The sequence below is a fragment of the Lepidochelys kempii genome, chromosome 6 (assembly GCF_965140285.1).
Source record: "Lepidochelys kempii isolate rLepKem1 chromosome 6, rLepKem1.hap1, whole genome shotgun sequence".
Classification (NCBI taxonomy): domain Eukaryota; kingdom Metazoa; phylum Chordata; order Testudines; family Cheloniidae; genus Lepidochelys; species Lepidochelys kempii.
Window position 1 is genome coordinate 34,104,615 of NC_136385.1, and position 23,624 is coordinate 34,128,238.

Below are 23,624 nucleotides of genomic sequence, written 5' to 3' on the forward strand. Positions count from 1 at the left end.
GCTTCTATGTAGTAACTCTAAGTGACGTCTTTCCTAATTATCTGCAGAAAGTATCTATTAGCCAAGCAGAACAATCTATAACGCTTACATCAAGTCACTGGGCTACCACTATTTCATATGGCTCTCTGATTCCTCCATACAACATTTGAAAAAGTGCTGTAAGAATAATCCAGAGTAATTGTTAGAATAAATTGTAATTTCTCATGTGATTTGTGGGAGGCAGTTTGAGAGAACCAAATGGAGACAACTCAGCAACTGGTTAGATATACCATGACATATGCCGTTTCTACGTTTGTTATTGTTTTACTTAGAAAGAAAGTAATTCATATTCAATAGCTTGCAGAACACTTGGTAAAATCACTGGGGAAAAAACTGTCTTTATTAAATGAAACGTTTACAAGGCTTACATATTGTAAATTCTCCTAATCAGTGGTGTTGGAACAATTTTTATAGTGAGGGTGCTGAAAGCCATTGAACAAAACTGTAAACCCTGTATATAATGGAAACCACAGCTAGCCAGGGAGTGCTCCCAGTACCTTTAGTTCCAGCACCCCTGCAGACTACAGTATTTGAGAGATGAATGAATAGCTCACACCTGTAAAAATGAAAAATGAGTTACTTTGTCACTGCTTCTTATTGACTCTACTCCCTTATTCCATGATTTTCATTATGATTTTATTATGCTTTTTAAATTTTATTTGTAGCTCCTAGAAGACTGTATACATGCATCATGAAAATTCCTTCCCTGTCTCAGAGTTTACAGTCCAAGGCTCCAGTCCTGTGAAGGACTTATGCACATGCTTAATTTTGTTCCCTGTGAGAAGTCCTGTTTGAAGTCATTGGAATACTCACAGACAATAAAAGTAAAACATGTGCGAGGTTGGGGCCCAGGTATGGAATATGTATGGTATTAGATATATTTAATACTTTTAGAGTTCCAGGTGAAATAACAAATAGCTTTTATATGTACAAAATGTAGGCCCAATAAAATTTGTTGTATAGAATCTTGGAGGCTTTCTAAAGTAAATGCCAGTGTGAAATAAACAGTTTTGTTCTCAGGGCAGAGAAGCAAGTAAACTCGATGTTGTCCACAAAAAACTGTCAAAAATTTCCATTTGCGAGTAAGATAAATATAGAGAATGAAGTCAAAGCAGCATGAAAAATTTGCTTGTTTTATTCTCAGCCAATATGATGATGATGATGGCATTAGTATGAAACAGGTGTTCGATAATGAAATTGACATTATAGTTTGATACAAACCAGAAACACCATATCTTGCCATGGTGACTGTATTCTAAAATAAAACTGCAATCCTCCTTTTAAAAAATTAAATAGGAGCTAGTGATTTATCACTTTACAAATATAGCATAGTGGAGCTCTAATTCTTACTGTATTTCTGTTCAGCTTTGATTACTTAAGCACCTCAGGAGTTCTAGCTGGCATATTCTCTCTCCTTCGTCATTTTTATGAATAAACAATTGCACTTTTCACATAATTCAAATAAAACAGAAACAACATTTTTCACATTCTGTCCTAAATCATACAGCAGTGCTCCATTGTGTGTTAAGTGGTTGTACTCCTCCCCAGATATGGTTGCTTTTCAGAGGCGGGAGATGTGATCAAGGCTATGTCTACAATACCTCTTACGTTGGATAATTTATGGCACTCATGAGGTGTGATAGGCCATCCCCATATATGTAAGTTACACTGACCTAAATGCTGGTGCAGACAGCACTATGTCAGCCGGAGAGCTTCGCCGACATAGCTGCTGCCGCTTATTGGGGGTAGATTAATTAAATTGATGGGAGAGCTCTCTCTGGTCGGCTTAGAGGAGCTGTACTAGAGAGTTTACAGTGGTGCAGCTTCGCTGCTGTAAGCTCTCTAGTGTAGCCATAGCCTTAGATATTTGAGCCTGTGCCTGCAAACTCACTGCGTGCAGTATTCCGACAGAAAGCAGCAGGAGTGTGGAAGTTCCACCCTTAAGGGATCATCACCATAGTTTATAATGTGTATTTTTATTTGTAAAGCACCATGGGAAACTTTGAGATAAAAATAAAGCTATATAAATATATGCTATTAATTTAAAGGTCAACTTTCGCTGCTTCCTGTTTCATTTTTGTGTGTGCCTCTTTAATTGTAATTGTAGGTAAAGGTATTCATTAAAAATAATAGTACTTAGAGCTTTTCATTCTTGCAGTTCAAAGGTGCTTACAAATGAGGGTAAGCCACATTAGCCATCATTTTGCAGACACAGTGGGAGGCTGTACTGCAGATCAGCTGAAAAACAGGGTATAGAACCCAGCTTTCATCACTGTTAGTCAGGTGACCTAGTCCCAGGACCATACCCCATTCTCTCATACAGCTCCACATGAGTAAGTAAAGAGAGAATAGCAGTTCTGTTTACCAAGTATCCTCTTTACAGCAGTGGTTCCCAGCCTTTTCCATGCCAGGATTATCCAAGCCAATTCTAGTCAGCTGGGATCCCCTTCCCATTTAGCAATATTGGAAACCCTAACCTCCAGATTGAGTCCCCTGTTCTACATTATTCACTGTGTCTGATCAATAATGTTTTTCATTTTCCCATATTTTTTTTCCCCCTCGGATCACTTAATTTACTGTTATAGTGTGTTTTTTTAGATTTCTGGATTTATATGCTATCCTGGAGCAATGGTGCAAGTAGGATTCATTTCCTACCAGTACATGGCACCAGCTAAATGGGGATGTGTGGGGGGAAGCACGTGACCTCTCCACTTGACCCCAGCCCGGGGCCCCAGGCTCTCCCCCTCCTCTCCCCATGATCCACCCCACATTACCTAGCCGGGGGGAGCACTCCCGATGGGTGGACACAGCACAACTGCTAAGAGAAGAGGAGGGCATGCTCTCTGGAACAAATAGCCAGTTTATAGTCACACCTGCTTTGGGAATTGCCAGCAGAAGAGCTTTAAACCAGCTCCCTCTGACAGCAGAGAATATTTTTTTCAGACACGTTGGCAATCTCCTCCAGTGTGGCTGTACTGCCCCCAGCCCTGTCCTCTGGCGGCGCTGCTGTACAGACCCTGGATAGCAGACACAGGCACACAGCTGCGTGGAAAGGCTGGGGGTGGTACAGCTGCACCAGAGGAGCTGCCAGCGCGGGGCTGTCGGGTGGCCCCACATTCTGCTCTTCCTGTGTTTTTCCGGTACACCATATTGGCTATAAATAGCTTACTGGTATGGCATACCGTACCGTCCTACTTGCACCACTGTCCTGGAGGCTCCTTTTTAACACATTTTGTTTTACCAATGGTTGGGTAGGGTACTGAAATATTAGCCTGTCCAGCTGAATTGTTGAACGATTGGACCTCTCTATGAGTAAGCAAATTAGTGTTGCTGATGCTGTAATGTTACTCATAAGTGTTTTCAGTAATTGCACTTCCTGGAAGTAATGTCATTCATTGTGACACTACATACATTTAGATCACAGATAAAATACTCATCCTATGTTAGAGATGTATGGTACTCCTAGTTCAGATTTTTTTTTAATTTGTTCCAATTCTCCTTTATATACCTTTTCACTGATCTATTTAAACTTCATTCTACCTAATCTTGCATACCCAAAGTTTGTTCTGTATTGGAGCTCCATCACTCACGTTCGTTATATACACCTCTCCCTCTTTTGGAGCACAATCTTCATCTTCCTAATATTGCATTCTGTGAGAGAAAAAATAGCCTAGTCATTTCTTCTGAGGCTTCATTTCCATTACCTGTAATTTACTGTTATGTGCTTTCTCAGTCACCTGTCTGCACAGAATGAACCTGTACAAATATTAGTTTAATAGATCTTTCTAGATAAATGGGTCTCATAAAGCACTTGGGCATAGTGTAGGAGACAAGTCTGTCACCTATCATCGTCTGATTTTTTTGCCTTACTAATTGAAAGTCAGCAATCCAAATATTGCATAAAGACTAAACCAAAAACCAAAAACAAGCCTATTTTCTTTGTGATTCTAACTGGGAACCCAGTCCTGCTGAGCGCCTTCTTTTCTCATTAACTTCATTTGGTATTTGAGCACACTTGGCATCTTTTGCAGGATTGGGCTCTTATTGCCGGAATATTAAACCACATCTGAATGATACATAGCACATAAATTATCTATCTACAGTTCTTACTTTATATTTTAATATAGAGATTGCATAGGATTGTTTTGCCTTTCTGATCAACTGTTAATGCTACTTGACTGTCCCATAATATCCCATAATACTCCTGGAGCTTAGTCTTAATTGACTTTTCTCTCTCTCTCTCTTTCTAAAAATCTGTTTTGTATAATTTTTACAAAAAATCTCATTTCTACGTTGCCAACCACTTTCGTGTGCCCTTCCAGGCATACCCGTGGAGATGTATCTTGATGAATAATGTGAATTAAATTTAAACAAAATTATGAGTTGTACAGGTTACTGTGGGTATTTCATGCATCCCTGGAGACTTCATTGGAGTTTAGTTTAATAATTAGGTACTTGGAATTGAGAAAATAATTGCAAACATATTCTTGTTGCGATATCATAGAATCATAGAATATCAGGGTTGGAAGGGACCTCAGGAGGTCATCTAGTCCAACCTCCTGCTTAAAGCAGGACCAATCCCCAACTAAATCATCCCATCCAGGGCTTTGTCAAGCCTGACCTTAAAAACTTCTAAGGAAGGAGATTCTACCATCTCCCTAGGTAATGCATTCCAGTGCTTCACCACCCTCCTAGTGAAAAAGTTTTTCCTAATAGCCAACCTAAACCTCCCCCACTGCAACTTGAGACCATTACTCGTTCTGTCATCTGCTACCACTGAGAACAGTCTAGATCCATCCTCTTTGGAACCCCCTTTCAGGTAGTTGAAAGCAGCTATCAAATCCCCCCTCATTCTTCGCAGACTAAATAATCCCAGTTCCCTCAGCCTCTCCTCATAAGTCATGGGTTCCAGTCCCCTAATAATTTTTGTTGCCCTCCGCTGGACGTTTTCCAATTTTTCCACATCCTTCTTGTAGCGTGGGGCCCAAAATGGACATACTACTCCAGATGAGGCCTCACCAATGTCAAATAGAGGGGAACGATCACATCCCTCGATCTGCCGGCAATGCCCCTACTTATACATCCCAAAATGCCATTGGCCTTCTTGGCAACAAGGGCACACTGTTAACTCATATACAGCTTCTCATCCACTGTAAGACCTAGGTCCTTTTCTGCAGAACTGCTGCCTAGCCATTCGGTCGCTAGTCTGTAGCAGTGCATTGGATTCTTCCATTCTAATTGCAGGGCTCTGCACTTGTCCTTGTTGAACCTCATCAGATTTCTTTTGACCCAATCCTCTAATTTGTCTAGGGCTCTCCGTATCCTATTCCTACCCTCCAGCATGTCTACCTCTCCACCCAGTTTAGTGTCATGTGCAAACTTGCTGAGGGTGCAATCCACGCCATCCTCCAGATAGTTAATGAAGATATTGAACAAAACCGGCCTGAGGACCAACCCTTGGGGCACTCCACTTGATACGGGCTGCCAACTAGATATGGAGCCATTGATCGTTACCCGTTGAGCCCGACAATCTAGTCAGCTTACTGTCCACCTTATAGTCCATTCATCCAGCCCATACTTCTTTAACTTGCTGGCAAGAATACTGTGGGAGACTTACCTTTTCTTTAGTTAAATCCATTGGCTGTGTGATATGCAGGGAAGGGTAGCTGAGTCAAGATGTTGACATTTCAGCTGTGTGATTTCCAGAAGGAGGTGTTGCTAAAGGCCAGTATTATCGCTTGTACAGATGTAACTACCAAGTGTGTGGTGGTGGAGGAAGGAAAATACTATCACCAAACCCTTCCTCTCCCTCCCCTCCCCCCCCCCCCCAAAAAAAAACCCCAACAACAACCCCTACTGTGTATTGACTGATTTAAAGTATAAAATTCCAAAAGTAATCCTAATCCACAAGTACTGGAATGTTGGAGTTAAATTATGACTCTGATATTTATACAATGGACCATGAATATTCAGATATACCACGTTGGGGCCAGCACTTCAAACAGTAAATTAATGAGACCTAGGAATGGCAGTGATTTTTAAATTATTGTGGCCACCAGGATTTTTTTTTTTTTTTAAGAAGAGAACTTGGTTCTGTAATTATCAGTACAACTGCAAATCCAGTCTCTGGTACTAGCCATCTACCCTGCAGAAATTACTTTTATGGTTACTTAGAACATTAATACATTGTTTGCTTTTCTTCATTTACTTGTATTTACCCACTGAATCACTGCTGATAATTCTAACACAAATATTATGTATGCAAAATGGATATCAGTATATTTCTGCCCCTCTCTTTTGTCCTCCTCCTGCTTCATCTCATGGGGTCTTTTTAGAGGTTCATCAAACAGCTGCACTAGAAATAAATAATGCTGCACTCCTTCACAGGAGTGCTTTTACCTGTGGTATGAACCTACAGAGTGGAAAGGACAATGAAATCCTAAAAAGAAAAGGAGTACTTGTGGCACCTTAGAGACTAACCAATGTATTTGAGCATGAGCTTTCGTGAGCTACAGCTCACTTCATCGATGCATCCGATGAAGTGAGCTGTAGCTCACGAAAGCTCATGCTCAAATACATTGGTTAGTCTCTAAGGTGCCACAAGTACTCCTTTTCTTTTTGCGAATACAGACTAACCCGGCTGTTACAATGAAATCCTAGTTAGTCTACCCTGCATTTGGTCCTGTGGGTTAAAAACCATTCCTATACAGGAGTGCAGCCCTTCATTTCATTACAGTTCCTGGCACCAGTAGTCTACTGAATGGTTAAGGTGAGTTTCAGAGACTGGATTTCTGCTTTCTCTTTGGTACTTGTAGGTCTCAGGAGAGAAAGTGCCCATCCTACTATCAAAGATGTGTGACGAAGCGGGACTGTTCTTAATGGTTCCTCTGAATATTGTGGGGGTGCCTCAGTTTCCACTATAAAGTTCTTAAGTATCTAGGTGGTGGGATAAGGGTGTATGATCGTTGCAGAGCCCTAGAGGGCAGGTATGTGCAGGGATCTGGACACAGAGAATGGCCAGCGCCCTGTTTCCTGGCAGCTGATGGCCTCGCCCTTCCCCCCTGCAAGATGAGAGCTAAAGGGTTGGAGAACAAAGGAATCAGGTGACCTCCTGGCCTGGGAAAGGGACAAAGACCAGAGGAGGAGGGGCTGGAGAGAGTTTTCAGTTTGGGTCTGGCTGGGGACGAGGAGTGAAGTGCAGATGGGGTTGACTGGCTCACTGCCCCCCAAAATGGACCCAGCTGAGGGGTCCTGTTCTCTGCACCTACAAGCTCTGTTTTAGACCATGTTCCTGTCCTCTAATAAACCTTCTGTTTTACTGGCTGGCTGAGAGTCACGCCTGACTGTGAAGTTGGGGTGCAGGACCCTCTGGCTTCCCCAGGAGCCCCGCCTGGGTGGACTCGCTATGGGAAGCACACGGAGGGGCAGAGGATGCTGAATGCTCCGAGGTCAGACCCAGGAAGGTAGAATTTGTGTGAGGTGTGTCCTGAACACAGTCTGCTCACAGAAAGGAGACTTCCCCAAAGTCCTGACGGATTTCGTACGGAGCAGTTCCAGAGCATCGCCTGGGGATTCCGTGACAAGATGGTTATCGGAGATTCTTCCTTAGATCAAGTATTTTTGGGTTTGAAGGTCCTGGTGAATAGCCCAGCATGAGTTAGCCTTACATACATTTAAAGAAATTTATCCAACTAAAAGGATTCTCTAATTACAGAATTTGTGCAATATATTAATGAGAACTGCTAATGTTCTGCCAAGTGACTTCTAGGGAGCTACAGCATACGGGCTGCATGGGAGCACAGTAGGTACATATGTGGGGACTTTTAGAGGCAGTTTATTAGCTGGCTTGGGAACTTATTTAATTAAACTTGCTTTCAAGGAGCTAATTATGTGGCATTCCCTGTGGAGCTCACATACAGGTGGGAGTTCCTTGAGCCTATTGCCGGACTTTTGCAGAGGAAGTAAAAGCAGGTCAGTGGTACTGCTAGAAAGCTTTCTGCTAAGCACTTTACAACAGTGGGTTTAAAACTGTGAGTCATGACCCAGTACTGGGTCGTGGAATGTACGGCACTGGGTCGCGGCGGCTCTGATCAGCACCACCGACCGGTCCGTTAAAAGTCCCGTTGGTGGTGCTTCCTGGCTAAGGCAGGCTAGTCCCTTCCTGTTTTGACACTGCTGAGCCCCGGAAGCAGCTAGCAGCAGGTCCAGCTCCTTGGTGGCGGGGGGACCACGGGGCTCTGGACGCTGCCCCAACCTGAGCACCGGCTCCGCACTCTGCACAGGGCTGGCGGGGAGGTGCCTGTGGCCAAGAGCTGCGCGGAACCGCTTGTGCGCCTCCGCCTAGGAACCAGACCTGCTGCTGGCTGCTTCTGGGGCATAGTACAGTCCGTGGTGCCAGGACAGGCAGGAAGCCTGCCTTAGCACCTGCCACTGCACTGCTGACTGAGAGCTGCCTGAGGTAAGCCTGTGCCCCAATCCCCTGCACCAGCCCTGAGCCGCCCCCGAAACCTGGAGCCCCTTCCTTCACCCCAAACCCCTCATCCCAAGCCCCACCCAAGAGCCTGCACCCACAGCCCAGAGCCGCCCCAACCCAGAGCCCCCTCCTGCATCCCAAACCCCTCATCTCCAGTCCCACCCCGCAGCCCTCACCCCCACATCCCAACCCTCTGCCCCAGCCCTAAGTCCCTCCTATACCCCAAACCCTTCATTCCCAGCTCCGTTGGGTCGCGGGCATCAACAATTTTCTTCAGAAAAATAGGTTTCAGAGTAACAGCCGTGTTAGCCTGTATTCGCAAAAAGAAAAGGAATACTTGTGGCACCTTAGAGACTAACCAATTTATTTGAGCATAAGCTTTCGTGAGCTACAGCTCACTTCATCGGATGCATACTGTGGAAAGTGTAGAAGATCTTTTTATATACACACACAGCATGAAAAAATACCTTCTCCCACCCCACTCTCCTGCTGGTAATAGCTTATCTAAAGTGATCACTCTCCTTACAATGTGTATGATAATCAAGTTGGGCCATTTCCAGCACAAATCCAGGTTTTCTCACCCCCCCCCCCCCCCGCACACAAACTCGCTCTCCTGCTGGTAATAGCCCATCCAAAGTGACCACTCTCTTTACAATGTGTATGAAAATCAAGGTGGGCCATTTCCAGCACAAAAGTATGGGGGCGGGGTTGCTCCTTGTTCTGTCATCTGGTTTGAAATCCACTGCTTTACGGTAATGTTTGTCTAGATTTTATCACTATCTATTTAGTGAAGTGATTGTCAGCAAACTGTTAAAATGTAAATGGGCAAATGTCATGGAAACAAGTGTCCAGCAAGCCAAATGCTACCATTTTATAGGTTGTATTTATTTAATTTATGAGAAGAAACATAAGTCATTGATATGTCAGATAAGACTCTGAAAGTTTTAAATAGTTGTTTAAATTCCCAACAACTCATGTCCTTAAAGTCAGCCTTGATGTAAAAGATTAAAAGGCCTTCTACTTCTGTTGTGCGTATTTGTGTATGCTTTTTTCCAAAATAAAAATAAAGTCCAAATGAAAAGATGTGAGAACTCTTCATGCTGGCTCTTTTTCTCTCCAGTTTGATCCTGAATGTTATTTCAAATGGTATTTGTAATACTAAATCCTTTTTTATTTTACTCTGAAAAAAGGTGAAAATGTGCATCACTTAATTTATTTTTGCTTCTGCTCCCATCTGGAAAATGGTGGTAATATGGACTTTTTCACACCCTTGTCTGTTAAGAGCTGATTAGGGCAGAGACTGTCTCTTATGATGTGCATGTACTGAGCCTAGAACAACGGGGCTCTGATTTTGTCGGCACATCTAGGTAGTACTGCAATGCAAATAATTAATCGTAATAATGGAAAAAGGAAAATCCAAGGTAGACACTTTGAATCAGTGTGTGAAGGATCAAATGTTTAGTGTATTTGCTTGTCTGGAGCATTTGTCATTGCAATTTGTATGTTTCTTGACAGCTGGGCTGCACAGACAAGTTATATGTCTAGTGCCTGTAAACCTGTTTCATTGAAAATATTCCCTTTAGTGAGTGGTGCAGAAGCAAAGCCAGAAAGGAGAAAAAAGCGCCAACACATTTTCAATACTTGCTTCCTTTTTTCAAAGATACCTTCACTTTAAAAATAATTAGTGAATATGTTCATTTTGCACTTTCTAATAGAATAAATATTTCATTTTTTGTTTTTTCTTACAGGGACTTACTGGAATGTGAACAATTTGCACTTTTAAAGAGACATTTTGTGAGCAGAAGTTGAGAATTAACTACTGTGAAATGCGTTACTTGAATCAAGACATTCCAATTTTATATTAAATTTAAATCCATCTGTGTAAAATTAAATAAATGTAATGAGGTTTATTTACTGAACCTCCTGCCTGTATGCTCCCAAGTTGGGGAACTTTTTTGTAGTCTATCTTAACGCTTCCATTGTGTATTAGCTAAAATCTGGCTCTCACTGGCTTCTCACCTATCTCATTTGGGGCATTTTTCAGATGTTGAAATATTGCCTATAAACAAGACTCTAAAATATTAAAATTATTATCACTGATTTTTTTAGTTTACCTTCATTATCATACGGAACTTAAAAAATGTGATAAATTTTATCTATGTTGCACTGAGGCATTTCTATCATGCATGTTTCGTGCATTGCTGAAGAAGTGATACCAGACATAGTAGTCTGGCCAAAAGACTGTAGTGAAACATATTAAATCAACCACGGTGAATGAGGAGGACAATATTAAAATGAAATTACTCATTTAAAAGAGGAGGTCATCCATTTTAAATTTAGGACTTGATACAGTGCCCAATTAAATCAATTAATAGACTCTCATTGGCTTCAGTGGGCTTTGGATCAGGTCTTTAGTGTAAATCTCTAAAGTATAGACTTATTGGCCTGATCTTGACTCCTATACAAGGCATATACCTGCTGATCTGAAAGGGGAGTTTACCTGAGCTAGGAGTACAGGATGGCTCCTGTATGGAAAATTATCAAATAGTTGACCTACATAAATTCTAAATCTTTAACTTTATTTAAATTAGAAGTGTATTGCAGCAAAACTGCAATAAATCTTTCAATACTTTACACAACATATCATTGCCTTTAGGGTTTGGCAAAAACAGCTACCAATATATGGTGTTTAATCAACACTAAAAGAGTTGATTGTCATAATTTGCCTTAAAATTCTCAGCTGTTTAATATGTGTAATTATTGTAATAATTTGTACCTAATTAAGACTTACTAAATCTGACTACCTTTGTGTTGATGAGGATTTTCTGATTTGCATGTCAAAGGTACAGCCAGATTTAATCTAGTAACCTCACTCTGTACGCAGCTGAAAGCAGCCCCTCCACAATACGCCCATCAGTTTTGCCATTGTACTGTGCTTTAGTCACAGACCCTCTCCATCACTGTGACCACTGATCAGTGAAACTGTGTCCACTTGTTCATTCACAACTACGTTTAGCAACAGTCTTAGGTCTGGTCTACACTACAAAGTTAGGTCAATGTAAGGCAGTTTACGTTGACCTAACTTTATTTTGTAGCATAGACTTGCCCTAAGTCACTGGGTCCTCTGCATGCAAAGCAGGGAGGGAGACTATGAACCGGTTGTATTTCCTCTGTCTGCAGAGGGAACTGGGAAACGCAGAGGATGCTGCTACTGGACTGTGGTTCTCCCATAGGTTGGGAAGGAAGAAAATGCCACTGCTGCTTCTGAACTTTCTTGTCCCCCATAAAATGGTATTGAAAAGAATCCTCTGTAGTTTGATACTAAGGACCGGGACAGCTGTTTGCCAGGGATGCTAAGTGTTGTCTGCTAACTCTTTATACTGGGTTTTCATCTACGTCTGTCAAAGGGTCACTTCAGTGCTGGTAACAGGCCACATCCCAGGATTTTCATGCAGGCATTTTAGGGCAGCACAGGGAGGTGCCACCTGAGTCATCCAGGCACCAGAAACCTATTTTTAAGATGCCAAATGTCCTTTCAATGACATATCTGGTGGGTCATTGAGCCTCATTATAATTTCTCCTGTGGGGAGTTTGGGAATGTGAAATAGCGGTCATTAGCCATTTGCTCCAGGGGTAAATGCTGTCCCTTAGAAAATAATAATGGAACACTATATTTCCAGCTGAGGGTGACCTACTAATATAACAGTAAAACACTGAAGGCTAAATTCTACCCTCATTTTCGTCATTGACTTCATTGGGAGATACACAGACATTAAGTGAGGGCAGAATGCACCCACAGGCACTGTTGTTGGTATTCTGTACTTACTCAAGAATAAAACCCCTGTGTCTAGACTAGGAAGGATTTGAAGGTGTGATATAGAATGTGTTGGCTAACAATGTTCTAACACATCTGAACAGTCTAGTGCAGATAAGGTACGCTGCCTTTCATACACGCTAAACTGGTTGAGATAAAATATAGGCATTAATTTGACCATCTTAGCACATTTTAACATATTCACTGCCTTGTTTGAAAAGTCTAGTGTCCCCTTGTTAATTAGAACTTGTTGGCTAATGCATTCTAACATCACACTTTTAAATCCTAGCCCAGGCAAGGTCTAAGTCAGGGGTGAGCAAATTACTGCCCGGGGGCCGCATCTGGCCCTTCAGACATTTTAATTTGGCCCTTGAGCTCCCGTCAGGAAGCAGGGTCCGGAGCTTGCCCTGCTCCAGTGCTCCAGCCAGGGAGTGGGGTCAGGGCCTTGCCCCGCTCTGTGTGTACCATGGCTCCGCGCAGCTCCCGGAAGCAGCGACATGTTCCTCCCTCCATCTCTTACGCATAGGGACAGCCAAGGGGCTCCACGTTCTGCCCCTGCCCCCAAGTGCTGCTCCAGCAGCTCCCATTGGCTGGGAACCACGGCCAATGGGAGCTGCAGGGGGCGGCGCCTCTGGAGGGGGAGCATGCAGAGCATCCTCCTCTGCGTAGGAGCCAGAAGGGGGACATGCCGCTGCTTCTGGGAGCTGCTTGAGATAAGCACCACCCAGATACTGCACCCCTGACCCCCTCCCATGCCCTCTGAACCCCTCGGTTCCAGCCCAGAGCACTTTCCTGCATCTCAAATCCTCATCCCCAGCCCCACCCCAGAGCCCTCACCCCCCCTTGCACCCCAACCCCCATTTTCATGATCCTTCATGGCCCGCCGTACAATTTCCATGCCCAGATGTGGCCTTCAGGCAAAAAAGTTTGCCCACCCCGGCCTAAGTGATGTCCTGTAGTATAGAGGATTGTTTGAAAATGAGCTGTAGGAATTCTTGGGACGCTAATGATAATATTTTTCTAATGCCTGCATATTTTTGGAGCTCCAAAATGCTTTGTAAACATTAAGCCTCACATTGCCCCTTTGAAGGAGGATGGGAAGGACGTATTCCAGTCCACAGAGAGTGAACTAAGGGGCCAAGAGGAGGCTGGCATGTTCACATTCCAACAGGACTCGATTTCACAGAAGACAACTAGTTTAAATCAGACAGTTTGAAGCTTAAACAACCCGAGGGACAAGGCTTGTAGTTTACACTTATTTATACAAGAAATGTGGAAAACAGCCCAGAGATTTATAAAATAGCCATCAGGCCACAGAGAAGGGCCTATGGAAGAAGCAAAAGAGCTTTGTAAGTTGTTGGCAAGCAGCTCTCAGTCCCAGTTGTGGCTGCATATACTTAGAGATTCTAAAAATAATGTCATTCAACAGGAAGAAGATATGGATAGGTGTCTTAAAAAGCACAATAGTCTCAATACCTGGCTGGAGATTCATTACTTTGGGCCCCATTTAGCACGTAAGGCAGTCACTTTGAATCCATTGCACACTAAATCAGTGAAAATTACATCCATTTTCTGACCAGTCCCTACATACTGTGTAATTAAATCACCATTTATAACACTGTAGGTTTTGGCCCAGACTTCTGTAGGAGTTGCTCTTGTTTACACAAAGCCTGGAGTTAGCCTGTTTAGTCCAATGAATCATAGCTAAAGATGAAAATGGAATTGAGGAGGTCAGCCATCTACTCCTCTGTTTTGACCACTAGGCCCTGTTTCGATATTATGATGAAGTGCACTATAGAAAATCTGAAGTTAGATCCTGGGTGTTCAGCAACTGTATCTATGGTGCAATACTTAGCATCACAGACAAACCAGGATATTACTGGAATATAATGGCTTGCAATAATTAATCTGTTTATATGGGAATGTATATGATGAAGTCTATAGCTCATTTGCTGTATAATCTGAGAGAGGCAGAATGGTCTAATGTATAATATAGGTGATGACATGAAAACAGAGTTCTGTTTCCAAATCTGCAAATGACTTGACTTTGAAAGCCACTTACCCTCTCTGGGCCTCTCCAGGTGCATTTTTGCCTGTGCAGTTCTAAAACTCTGGATTGTTATCTAAGTTTTTAAGCACTCAGTTTAAATCTCAAGAGGGGATTTTTAGTTAATGCACTAGGATTGATTGATACTCACGTTTCACTAAAATCATTTGGCCAAAAATATATTTTGGAGACACGTTACATGTATTATAGGAAAAATAAATATTCAGGAGAATGCAGACAATTTATATAACATGAGGATACTATTTATATACCTTTCATAATGTGCTTTGAGTTTCTCAAAAGAAAGATGCTAAGTACAAATTATTATTTGTTGTAGGTACTTTGTTGAAAAACTCGAGCAAACTTTGCTGTTGGTGCACTGTGTCTTTTGGAAAATAAATACATTGCTTGGTTCTTTTGAGAACAGCATCAAGACCATAAGCTCCCTGGGACAGGGATATGGGTGAGATTTTCACCCCTGCTATGGCCACTGTACAGTCCTGTGCAATGTACAGGGGCTGTAAAAGCCCTGTGGCCAGCCAGGGGCGAATTCTACCCAACAAATGAGTTGTATGGGACAGCTGTAGGCTCTCAAGTGCAAGCCCTGGAAGAGGCTGAGGGTGCATGGTAGGGGCATACCAGAAGACTAGGAGGGTGTTGTGCTATAGTACTTTGTGGTGTTGGGATTCTGGGCAGTTACCATGAATTGGGAGGTCATATGTGGCTTAATGCCACCTTTCCCTTTTCACCCCCAGGGCACTGCACAGTATCTCACTCAAAGTTGTCTTCTGTATCTTGTCCCACGCTGGTTGTGCTGTCAGTGTTTAATGAAGAATAAGAAACTGATATAAATAGTAGGCATAGCTAAGTAACTAATAACTGTAGGGTGTTTGGTGATTAGGAAGAGTCCTCTTGCCAGGGATCCTAAGGCTATTTTAGAATTTGACAAACAGATGGCACATAACTATGACGTGTTTGACATGCCCACCTCTTTTAGCCTCTCTCATGCCAGCAGTGTAATTTATCAAACTGGTATGTCTGAAACACTTGTTCAGTCTCACAGATTCACAAAATGATTTATCTGTATGGTGCCATGTTTTCTCAGAGTTAGACACGTTTCCTTATGGGTCTAGTACAATTTTCACTAAAGTGACAAAAACAAATTTCTTTTTACTTGCACCCACGACTCTCACTGTCCCTCAGGATGTTGTCTTTTGTGGAATGAGGCAGTAAAAGCACAGGTGCCAGCTGCCTCTGGGCCCCAGGTTGCTCAAGCCCCCCACTCCGCCGCAGGCCCTGCCCCCACACAACCCCTTCCCCCAACCGCCTGTCCAACTCCGTCCCTTCTTCTAAGCCCCCTTCCTCATCCCATCCCTGCCCCCCCTTCCCACCCAGTTCTGCCTCCTCCCTCCAGCACCTCCTGCATGCCACAGAACAACTGATCACAGCGGGTGGGAGGCACGGAGAGGGAGGAATTGGTGAGTGGGGCCACTGACGGATGGGAGGCACTGAGGGGGAGAGAGGGAAGCTTGGCTGCCAGTGGGTGCTAAGCACCCACTAATTTTTTTCCATGGGTGCTCTAGCCCTTGAGTACCCTCAGAGTCAGTGCCTATGAGTAAAAGTTTCAAACAGGATTGTTTTAACAGCAGTCGTGACTGAATCTGCCCAGATATATCTCAGATCAGCTGGCCCCAGCTGACGCCCACTCAAAATTTGCAAGTGTAAAGTTCACTTAGATGTCTCAGGGCCAGACCAGTGCCCCTGTCTTGCCTTTGACTTTTTAGATGTAGATACTCAGAGGAAATCTTACCTGTAGCACAGCTGGATGCATAGATGAGTAGAGACTTTTCAGAGGCCATTTTTTATGCCTCTAATGTGGGTACAAGCTTTGAAATTCTAACTGTTTGTCTCTTCATTGCCTGGAATGCTGCATGGGTTGTTGGCAGGTGGTATCCTAAATATAACACAGCTAGCATTATCTCCCTAAAAGACCACAAACTTTTATATCTGTAATTCTTCTAAGGCACAATTCCAGTACTCGATATGAAACTCGCCTCACTGTGCATCTTGTAACATCAGCCTTTTATAAGATATATGTAACGATGCCTGCTGCAGATCTTATAAAAGGCTGATGTTACGCTGCATGCTTCATCACACGTCTTTTATTTCTTTGTTCTCTGGAGGATGAGAGCCCAGAGGTTGTTCCTCTATTCAAGTCTGCCACTCAACTCTATACCATGCTGCCTGCAACCTAGTTAAGAAATGCAGAGTGCGCTGAACTAATATTATGTCACTTTCCAATTTTAAAATACGCAAAGGGCAGTTTTGACTCACTTGTAATTAATCGTCAAGGGTGCCTACAGTATGGGATGCACACTTTTGTGGTGTTATAAGTGGAAATCAAATTAATATAGTCCATTTTAAAGCATGTTATAGTTGTATCTTTTGGTAGTCTATATTCCTCTGTTTAATTAAATCTATAAATTTATTTATCTACTTTAAATTTTTAGTCATAATATTGTTATAGCATGTAGAACTTGTTCCCCCCAGAATAAGGTGGATTTAATAGTTTTATCAAATGTAATGCAAAGAAGGTTTGTCCTTTATTTCCATCCAACATCTAATTTAATGAAAATGACTGAATCTGGCATGACCAATCCCTCAACCAGCAACAATGAACAATCACCTAGAAGCAAAGAGAAAATTATGGTAATTGGTAGTACACAATACTGTTTGGATTGCAGATCTCTGACTTTTTGAGTGCAGACAGTAGATCAGAATCCCTTGTAAGTATAATTCTTCAGATTTTCAGGAAAGAAACCATTCTGGTTCTCAACCTAAAGAACCATTCATTTTCTCAAGCCAATTTAAAATACTGATGATTTGCTAAACTGCTCCTAAAACTCGTTACCATTTTATGTGCTTTATATAGAAATTTACGCTCTTGTCCCACGGCTGTACATGCTAGTATCTTTATTATAAGGTAATGGAGAACAAAGCGTTTCACAGAATATCAGGGTTGGAAGGGAACTCAGGAGGTCATCTAGTCCAATCCCCTGCTCAAAGCAGGACCAATCCCCAATTAAATCATCCCAGCTAGGGCTTTGTCAAGCCTGACCTTAAAAACCTCTCCACCACCTCTCTATATAACCCATTCCAGTGCTTCACCACCCTCCTAGTGAAAAGGTTTTTCCTAATATCCAACCTAAAGCTCCCCCACCGCAACTTGAGACCATTACTCCTCGTTCTGTCATCTGGTACCACTGAGAACAGTTTAGATTCATCCTCTTTGGAACCCCCTTTCAGGTACTTGAAAGCAGCTATCAAATCCCCCTCATTCTTCTCTTCCGCAGACTAAATAATCCTAGTTCCCTCAGCCTCTCCTCATAAGTCATGTGCTCCAGCCCCCTAATCATTTCTGTTGCCCTCTGCTGGACTCTTTCCAATTTTTGTTTGTACTGCAGGCATAAGGCTCCTGTGAAACACTCTGGATTTATGTTCCTTTATGATCTGGCTGAATCTAAACTTTGTAGCATGTAGACATTATACACAGAACTTTATTTATATTTCCCGGGTTGCTTTTAATTCTCTTGACAGCTTGTGCAGGTTTAGTTAGGCAAAACTTCCATGGACTGATCTGGGAGTTTTGCCTGAAGAAGTCCTGCAAAATATGGCTCCAGTAATTGCAACTTGGTGTTCTGTTTGACTGACAAATACTTTCTAATGAATTCTCTTTGTCTTTGCAGTGTTTTAGATGATGAAGGCAGCAATCTGCGTCAACAGAAGCTTGACAGACAGGTGAGATCTTGGAGTCTGCTTTCGGCCTATTTCCTTTTGACAGGTTAGGGCTTGCTTAACTGGATTACTGTGGAATATGGAGACCTCCTTGCATTGATACACATAGCTGATCGAGGTATCCTACCAGAAAATTACATCTTGAAATATTAGTTCCCCGGCCTTTGGAGTGTGCTATACATGCTTAAGTGATGGAAAGGAAAGGACTGTGAAGATTACTATTAGTGTTCTCTTTTTCTTATTATTGTGATTTGAGTGGTTTTCATTTTTGTTGACTTAGAGTTGCATTATGATGACCTAGAATGCATTATTCCTTTCACAGACCATGAAAAAACAAAAAAGAAAAGCACAAGGATACTAGTAAGAGTGTTAACCAGCTGAGAATTAACACACAGTTCTCAGAATTGTTCTTCCTTATTCCCAACCAGATAGAATTTAATACTCTCAGTCACTAAGTCATGTGCTGTGTTGTCTGTCTTTCTACCACATTCTTAAATGGCCTACATGAACATTCATTCTGAAGACCTTGAGTGAAATCTTGTCCCCACTGGGTATGTTTACACTGCAATTAGACACCTGCGACTGGCCTGTGCCAGTTGACTCAGACTCATGGGGCTCAGGCTGCAGGGCTTTTTATTTGCAGTGTAGACATTCAGGCTCAGGCTGCAACTCGAGCTCTTGGACCCTCCCACCTTGCAGGGTCCTAAAGCCCGGGTTCCAGCCCAAGCCCAAACGTCTACACTACAATTAAACAGCTCCTGAGCCCTGGGAGCCCGAGGCTCAGGCCAGCTGTGGGGTTTTAATTGCAGTGTAGCCGTAACCATTAAGGTCAAAGGGAATTTTACCATTGACTTTAGTGGAGTTAGGGTTTCACCCCTAGTCTTTAATTTCTGCTTGGCCTCCTTTTGAAGAACCTCTGGCTCTCTTTCAACATGCTTTTATGTATCAAACTTGATCTTCTGTTACCTTTGCTTCCATTGTAATGTCCATTCCACACCCATCAGGTTAGGGTTAGGGTCTTGCAGTCTGTGCCCCATTTTCAATATCAAATACTTTATATCTATGCCATCTTGCCTCTGATTGCAGTGTTGTTATAGCCATGCTGTTCCCAGGATATTAGAGAGACAAGACGGGTGAGGTAATATCTTTTATTGGACCAACATCTGTTGGAGAAAGAGACAAGCTTTCGAGCTACACAGAGCTTTTCTTCAGGCTTGGGAAAGGTACTCAGTGTCACAGCTAAATATAAGCAAAAAGAAAAGGAGTACTTGTGGCACCTTAGAGACTAACCAATTTATTTGAGCATGAGCTTTCGTGAGCTACAGCTCACTTCATCAGATGTTTAGGTGGATCAGATTGTTTAGCATAAGTAGTTAACACATATTCTAAGGGATGATTGAAGGTGAAGTGGCCTGTTAACACCTCTGGGAACTTAAATTCATATCTTTGCTAGGCACTAAAAATCCTGGTCTTAATAAAGACACTGGATTTATGGTTTATTACAATAGTCAGTAACCCACTAACCCCACTCTTTTTCCTATAACTCCAGAGGTGTTAATAGGCCACTTCACCTCGAATAGTTCTTCAGAATATGTGTTAACTGCTTATGCTAAACAATCCGTTCTACCTTGTATTTAGCTGTGATACTCTGAGTACGTTTCCCAGACTGGAAGAAGAGCTCTGTGTAGCTTGAAAGCTTGTCTCTTTCTCCAACAGAAGTTGGTCCAATAAAAGATATTACCTCACCCACCTTGTCTCTCATGTTGCGTCTGAATCAGATTCTGACTTCTAATTCATATTGAGTAGCAGCACATCATTCATGGAGTAAAGTAGTACTCAACATGAGGGAAGGCTGGCAGAAACTGATCCTCTCTGGATATTCCTCTACTTTAATCCAGCCCTTTTGCTATTTATAACAGCATTGTATTTTCTTTTTCTCTCTACATGGAGAGAAGTCAAAAGACAACCCATGTAAAAACAGCATAGTACAGAGAAAGGGGACAAATAAGACACTGGGTTATTAAAATTAAACCACCTTAACCCCTCTAGTTTCTTGTGGATGTTCAAAGTGGCTGTGATAGAATGACATCTCATAAATATACATTGGCTTCTGTCAGGGTATACCCCGCCAAATCTGAACTCTGGGTACAGATATGGGGACCCGCATGAAAGACCCCCTAAGCTTATCTTCTGCCAGCTTAGGTTAAAACTCTTCCAAGGCACAGTCTTCTGTGTTGGACAGATATTGCTGCCACCAACAAGTGATTTTTCACAAATATTCAGGGAAGGGTCACTTGGAATCCCTGTCCCCCCAAAATATCTCTTCAAGCCTCTTCACCCCCTTTCCTGGGGAGGCTTGAGAATAAAATACCAACCAGTTGCCTTAGCAATGTGAGCACAGACCAACCCCTTGTCTAAGGACTTTGGAATCAAAGGGTTCTTTAAAAAAGGGTAAATTTTATTAAAAAAAAAAAGAAACACATCTGAAAACTCAGGCTTTAGGGATTAAACACAAACAATAACTTTCTTGGGGTTCAGCTTAAAGGTTACAAGCAAAACAAAAGCACCTGGGTTTAGCACAGAGGACTCCACAAACCAAAAAGGTTCCTAATCGCATCTGTCTTAACTTTTCCTGTGCTACTTACATATCTTGGCTTCCAAATGAGGAGTTTCTAGGTATGATGCTGATGATTTCCCATACCTGGCTTAAAGCTTACAGCTCGTTGCTGCCTTCTCCTCTCTCCAGCCCAAGAGACAAAGAAAAAAAACCCACACCCAGCAATTTTTCCCATTTGAAAAGGTACAGCCTCCCTATTGGTTCCCTGGTCAGGTGCCAACTCAGGTTAAGCGTCTCTTAACCCTTTACAGTTAAGGCAATTAGGGTACAGCTGCTATAGCTACTGACTGGGTGTCTGCAAAAGGGAGCTTCCTCCTCCCTCCCCCCGCCCCGATTTATCATAGCTTCCATCACATTCTAAACTTAGAAACATCTGGAGGGAGAAACTTATGCAATCGTAAAGACAATCCTCTGCCTTCTAGCAGTTAATACTTGCTTTTCACCTGGTGTAAATGAGAATTGAAATTGAAAATAGGGTGTGTAATTAAAATTCAGCATGTATCATTGTTACACTGGGCTTCTGCCCAGTCTTGTCACTTGATTGTAGTTTACAGATTCTTTTCTTGATTTACATAAACATAAATCAGTGTTTTCATGCCTCGTGCTCTTGGTTATCATATTAATTCACAGTGCTCCCACGTTGTTGGCTTCCCAAAAGATTTTTTTTATCTAGCTCTGACACCAGTAGACTGCTCAGAAACATCTATTTGACCTGTTTGGTACTTTCAATAGAGTTTTTAGAAGGGTTTTCTGTGGCTTGGCATCCCAACGTCCTATTAGACTCCACTCTTGCCACTTGAAAATAGCATACAAGGTGGCCTGCCATTGCAGGAGTTGTAAGGATATCTGTTGTGATTTACTGGGAGTTCTACAGTATGAAGTCAAATAACATTCAGTTAAGCAGCATTTGCAGAACAGAAGCTATGTGCACACAGACTCCCCTAGAAAAGTGACATTTATTCTAACAGTAAAGTACTTTTCTTTGTATTTCCCCCAGCGAGCATTGCTAGAACAGAAGCAGAAAAAAAAACGCCAGGAGCCACTGATGGTTCAGTCCAATGTAGACAGCCGCACAAGAACGCGCAGAATGAAACATTCAGAGGAACAAGCGCCATTGGTTGAATCGTATCTTAACAGCAACAGCAGCACCATTTTTCATGGTATATTGACGTGATCTATAGCGTGCATGTTTACTGCTAGAAGTCCTGTTATTTTGTTGAAAAATGAAGTCAGCGTGGGAACAAGAATGTAATCTTTTAAATGAATGCCCTGAAAGCTTAGCTCAGCTGTGTTTGGGGATGAGAATGATAATAACTATGCAGAATTCCAGAATAACCACCCCCATAACTTTAAAATGAACTTTTTCGACAGTGGAAACTTTCAGTAAGATGTCATCCTGGCTTGGGTTCCTGCTCTCCATACTTTACATTCTCCCTTTAAATCTGATTTCAATATGTGAAAGGATGTTGTTGAATGTTTTGTACAAAGATAAAATATGGTAATGTACCATAATACTGGGAGGGGCTACGTGAAATCCAGATTTGAGTCTCCACATTACTCACAAATTGTGAGTGAATTTTTTTTTCTTTTCTGTGGAATTTATTCATAGAAGTTCCAGAATGCATCAACTATGAATAAGGGTTTTTGAATAATAAACCTCTTTTAACCATGCTTCTGAAAGCTGTTTAAGTAACAGATCTGATTTCAGGTGAAGGGGAAAAAACACATTATTTTCTCTCATAATCAGAGAAAAACATATAAAAAGACTATTTTTTTCCCATGCTGTCTAGGAAGTTGATTTTGTACAGAATTTTATGAAAATGTTTTCTTTGGTAGCTAGCTACAGGAGATAGAAAATTTCCTTTTACTTCTTTCTCATTGTAACAGCTAAACACAGGTGTAAAACCCTGTCCTATTAAATGTTATTTTATGATACACAGCAGCAATTGCCTTCTAAGCCACCCTTTAATGTAAACTTAAATAACAAGGATTTCAAGTCTGCTACAGACCGGAGAAACCAGACATCTCACAAACAGTAGTGAAATCCTTATTTATACTACGCTGAATCCTGCAAGTGCTTGCACCCTGGGCAACCATTCTGACATCAGTAGAGGTTGCCTGGGGTGTGTGTTAAGGCAGAATTTGGCCCTTCATATCACATCACATCAATCTTTTTCCACTCAGGTCGTTCCCTGGAACAGTTACGTCTAGGCCTCAAATTACTTTATTTTAAATTCTCTCTCCAACCCTGCCACCAAAGGATGTCAGTGGACAGCACAGACTTTCAAACCCTGATAAAGAAACAAGACACTCTATTTTACAATGTCATGTAAACCATTAAATTAGGTTCTTTTTACATCTGACATAGTACAAGTAAATAAGATGGGCAGAATAGCCTAGTACTGAAAATGCATTAGTAATATGTAGCTATATTTTCTCACATTCAGCCTGTGGTTTGTAAACTTCTGGGGATAGCTCTCCAGGTAATCAACTGTTGGCGCATTTATCAGAAGCCTCAATTTAACAGCATTTCATTACCCAATAAAGTGGTTTGTTGCATTGTAAAATCCTCTCTCAGGAGCATTATTCTTGAAAACATTGTGAGAACTACAGAAGTGTCCTTTTTTGTTGTATTTTTCTTCAGGAGTATGGTTGGTAGTGTCAAGATTCATCTGCTGTGTGGGGCATATTTGGGTTTCAGTGGCCATTTTCAATGACAGTATTCATCTCCAATGAAAACGTTGGTATCTGGGAGTGTTGGATGCATGAGACAGCTGGGCTGTATCTAAAGAACTGTTCTGCTCTTTCCCATTCACTTGTTTCTGTTATGGGTGTGCTT

The 23,624-nt window shown here is 42.1% G+C and overlaps 1 protein-coding gene across 8 annotated transcripts in view; it reads left to right on the forward strand.

The window, feature by feature from the left end:
* The window catches only part of TUB (TUB bipartite transcription factor), a 248,535-nt gene that overhangs the window by 174,070 nt on the left and 50,841 nt on the right, over positions 1 to 23,624 (forward strand). For all 8 annotated transcript variants that reach the window (XM_073347462.2, XM_073347464.2, XM_073347469.2 and 5 more), the window contains exons 2-3: positions 18,120 to 18,171; positions 21,783 to 21,945. In XM_073347462.2, coding sequence (XP_073203563.1) covers positions 18,120 to 18,171; positions 21,783 to 21,945 — 215 coding nt within the window. The remainder of the gene's footprint in view (positions 1 to 18,119; positions 18,172 to 21,782; positions 21,946 to 23,624) is intronic.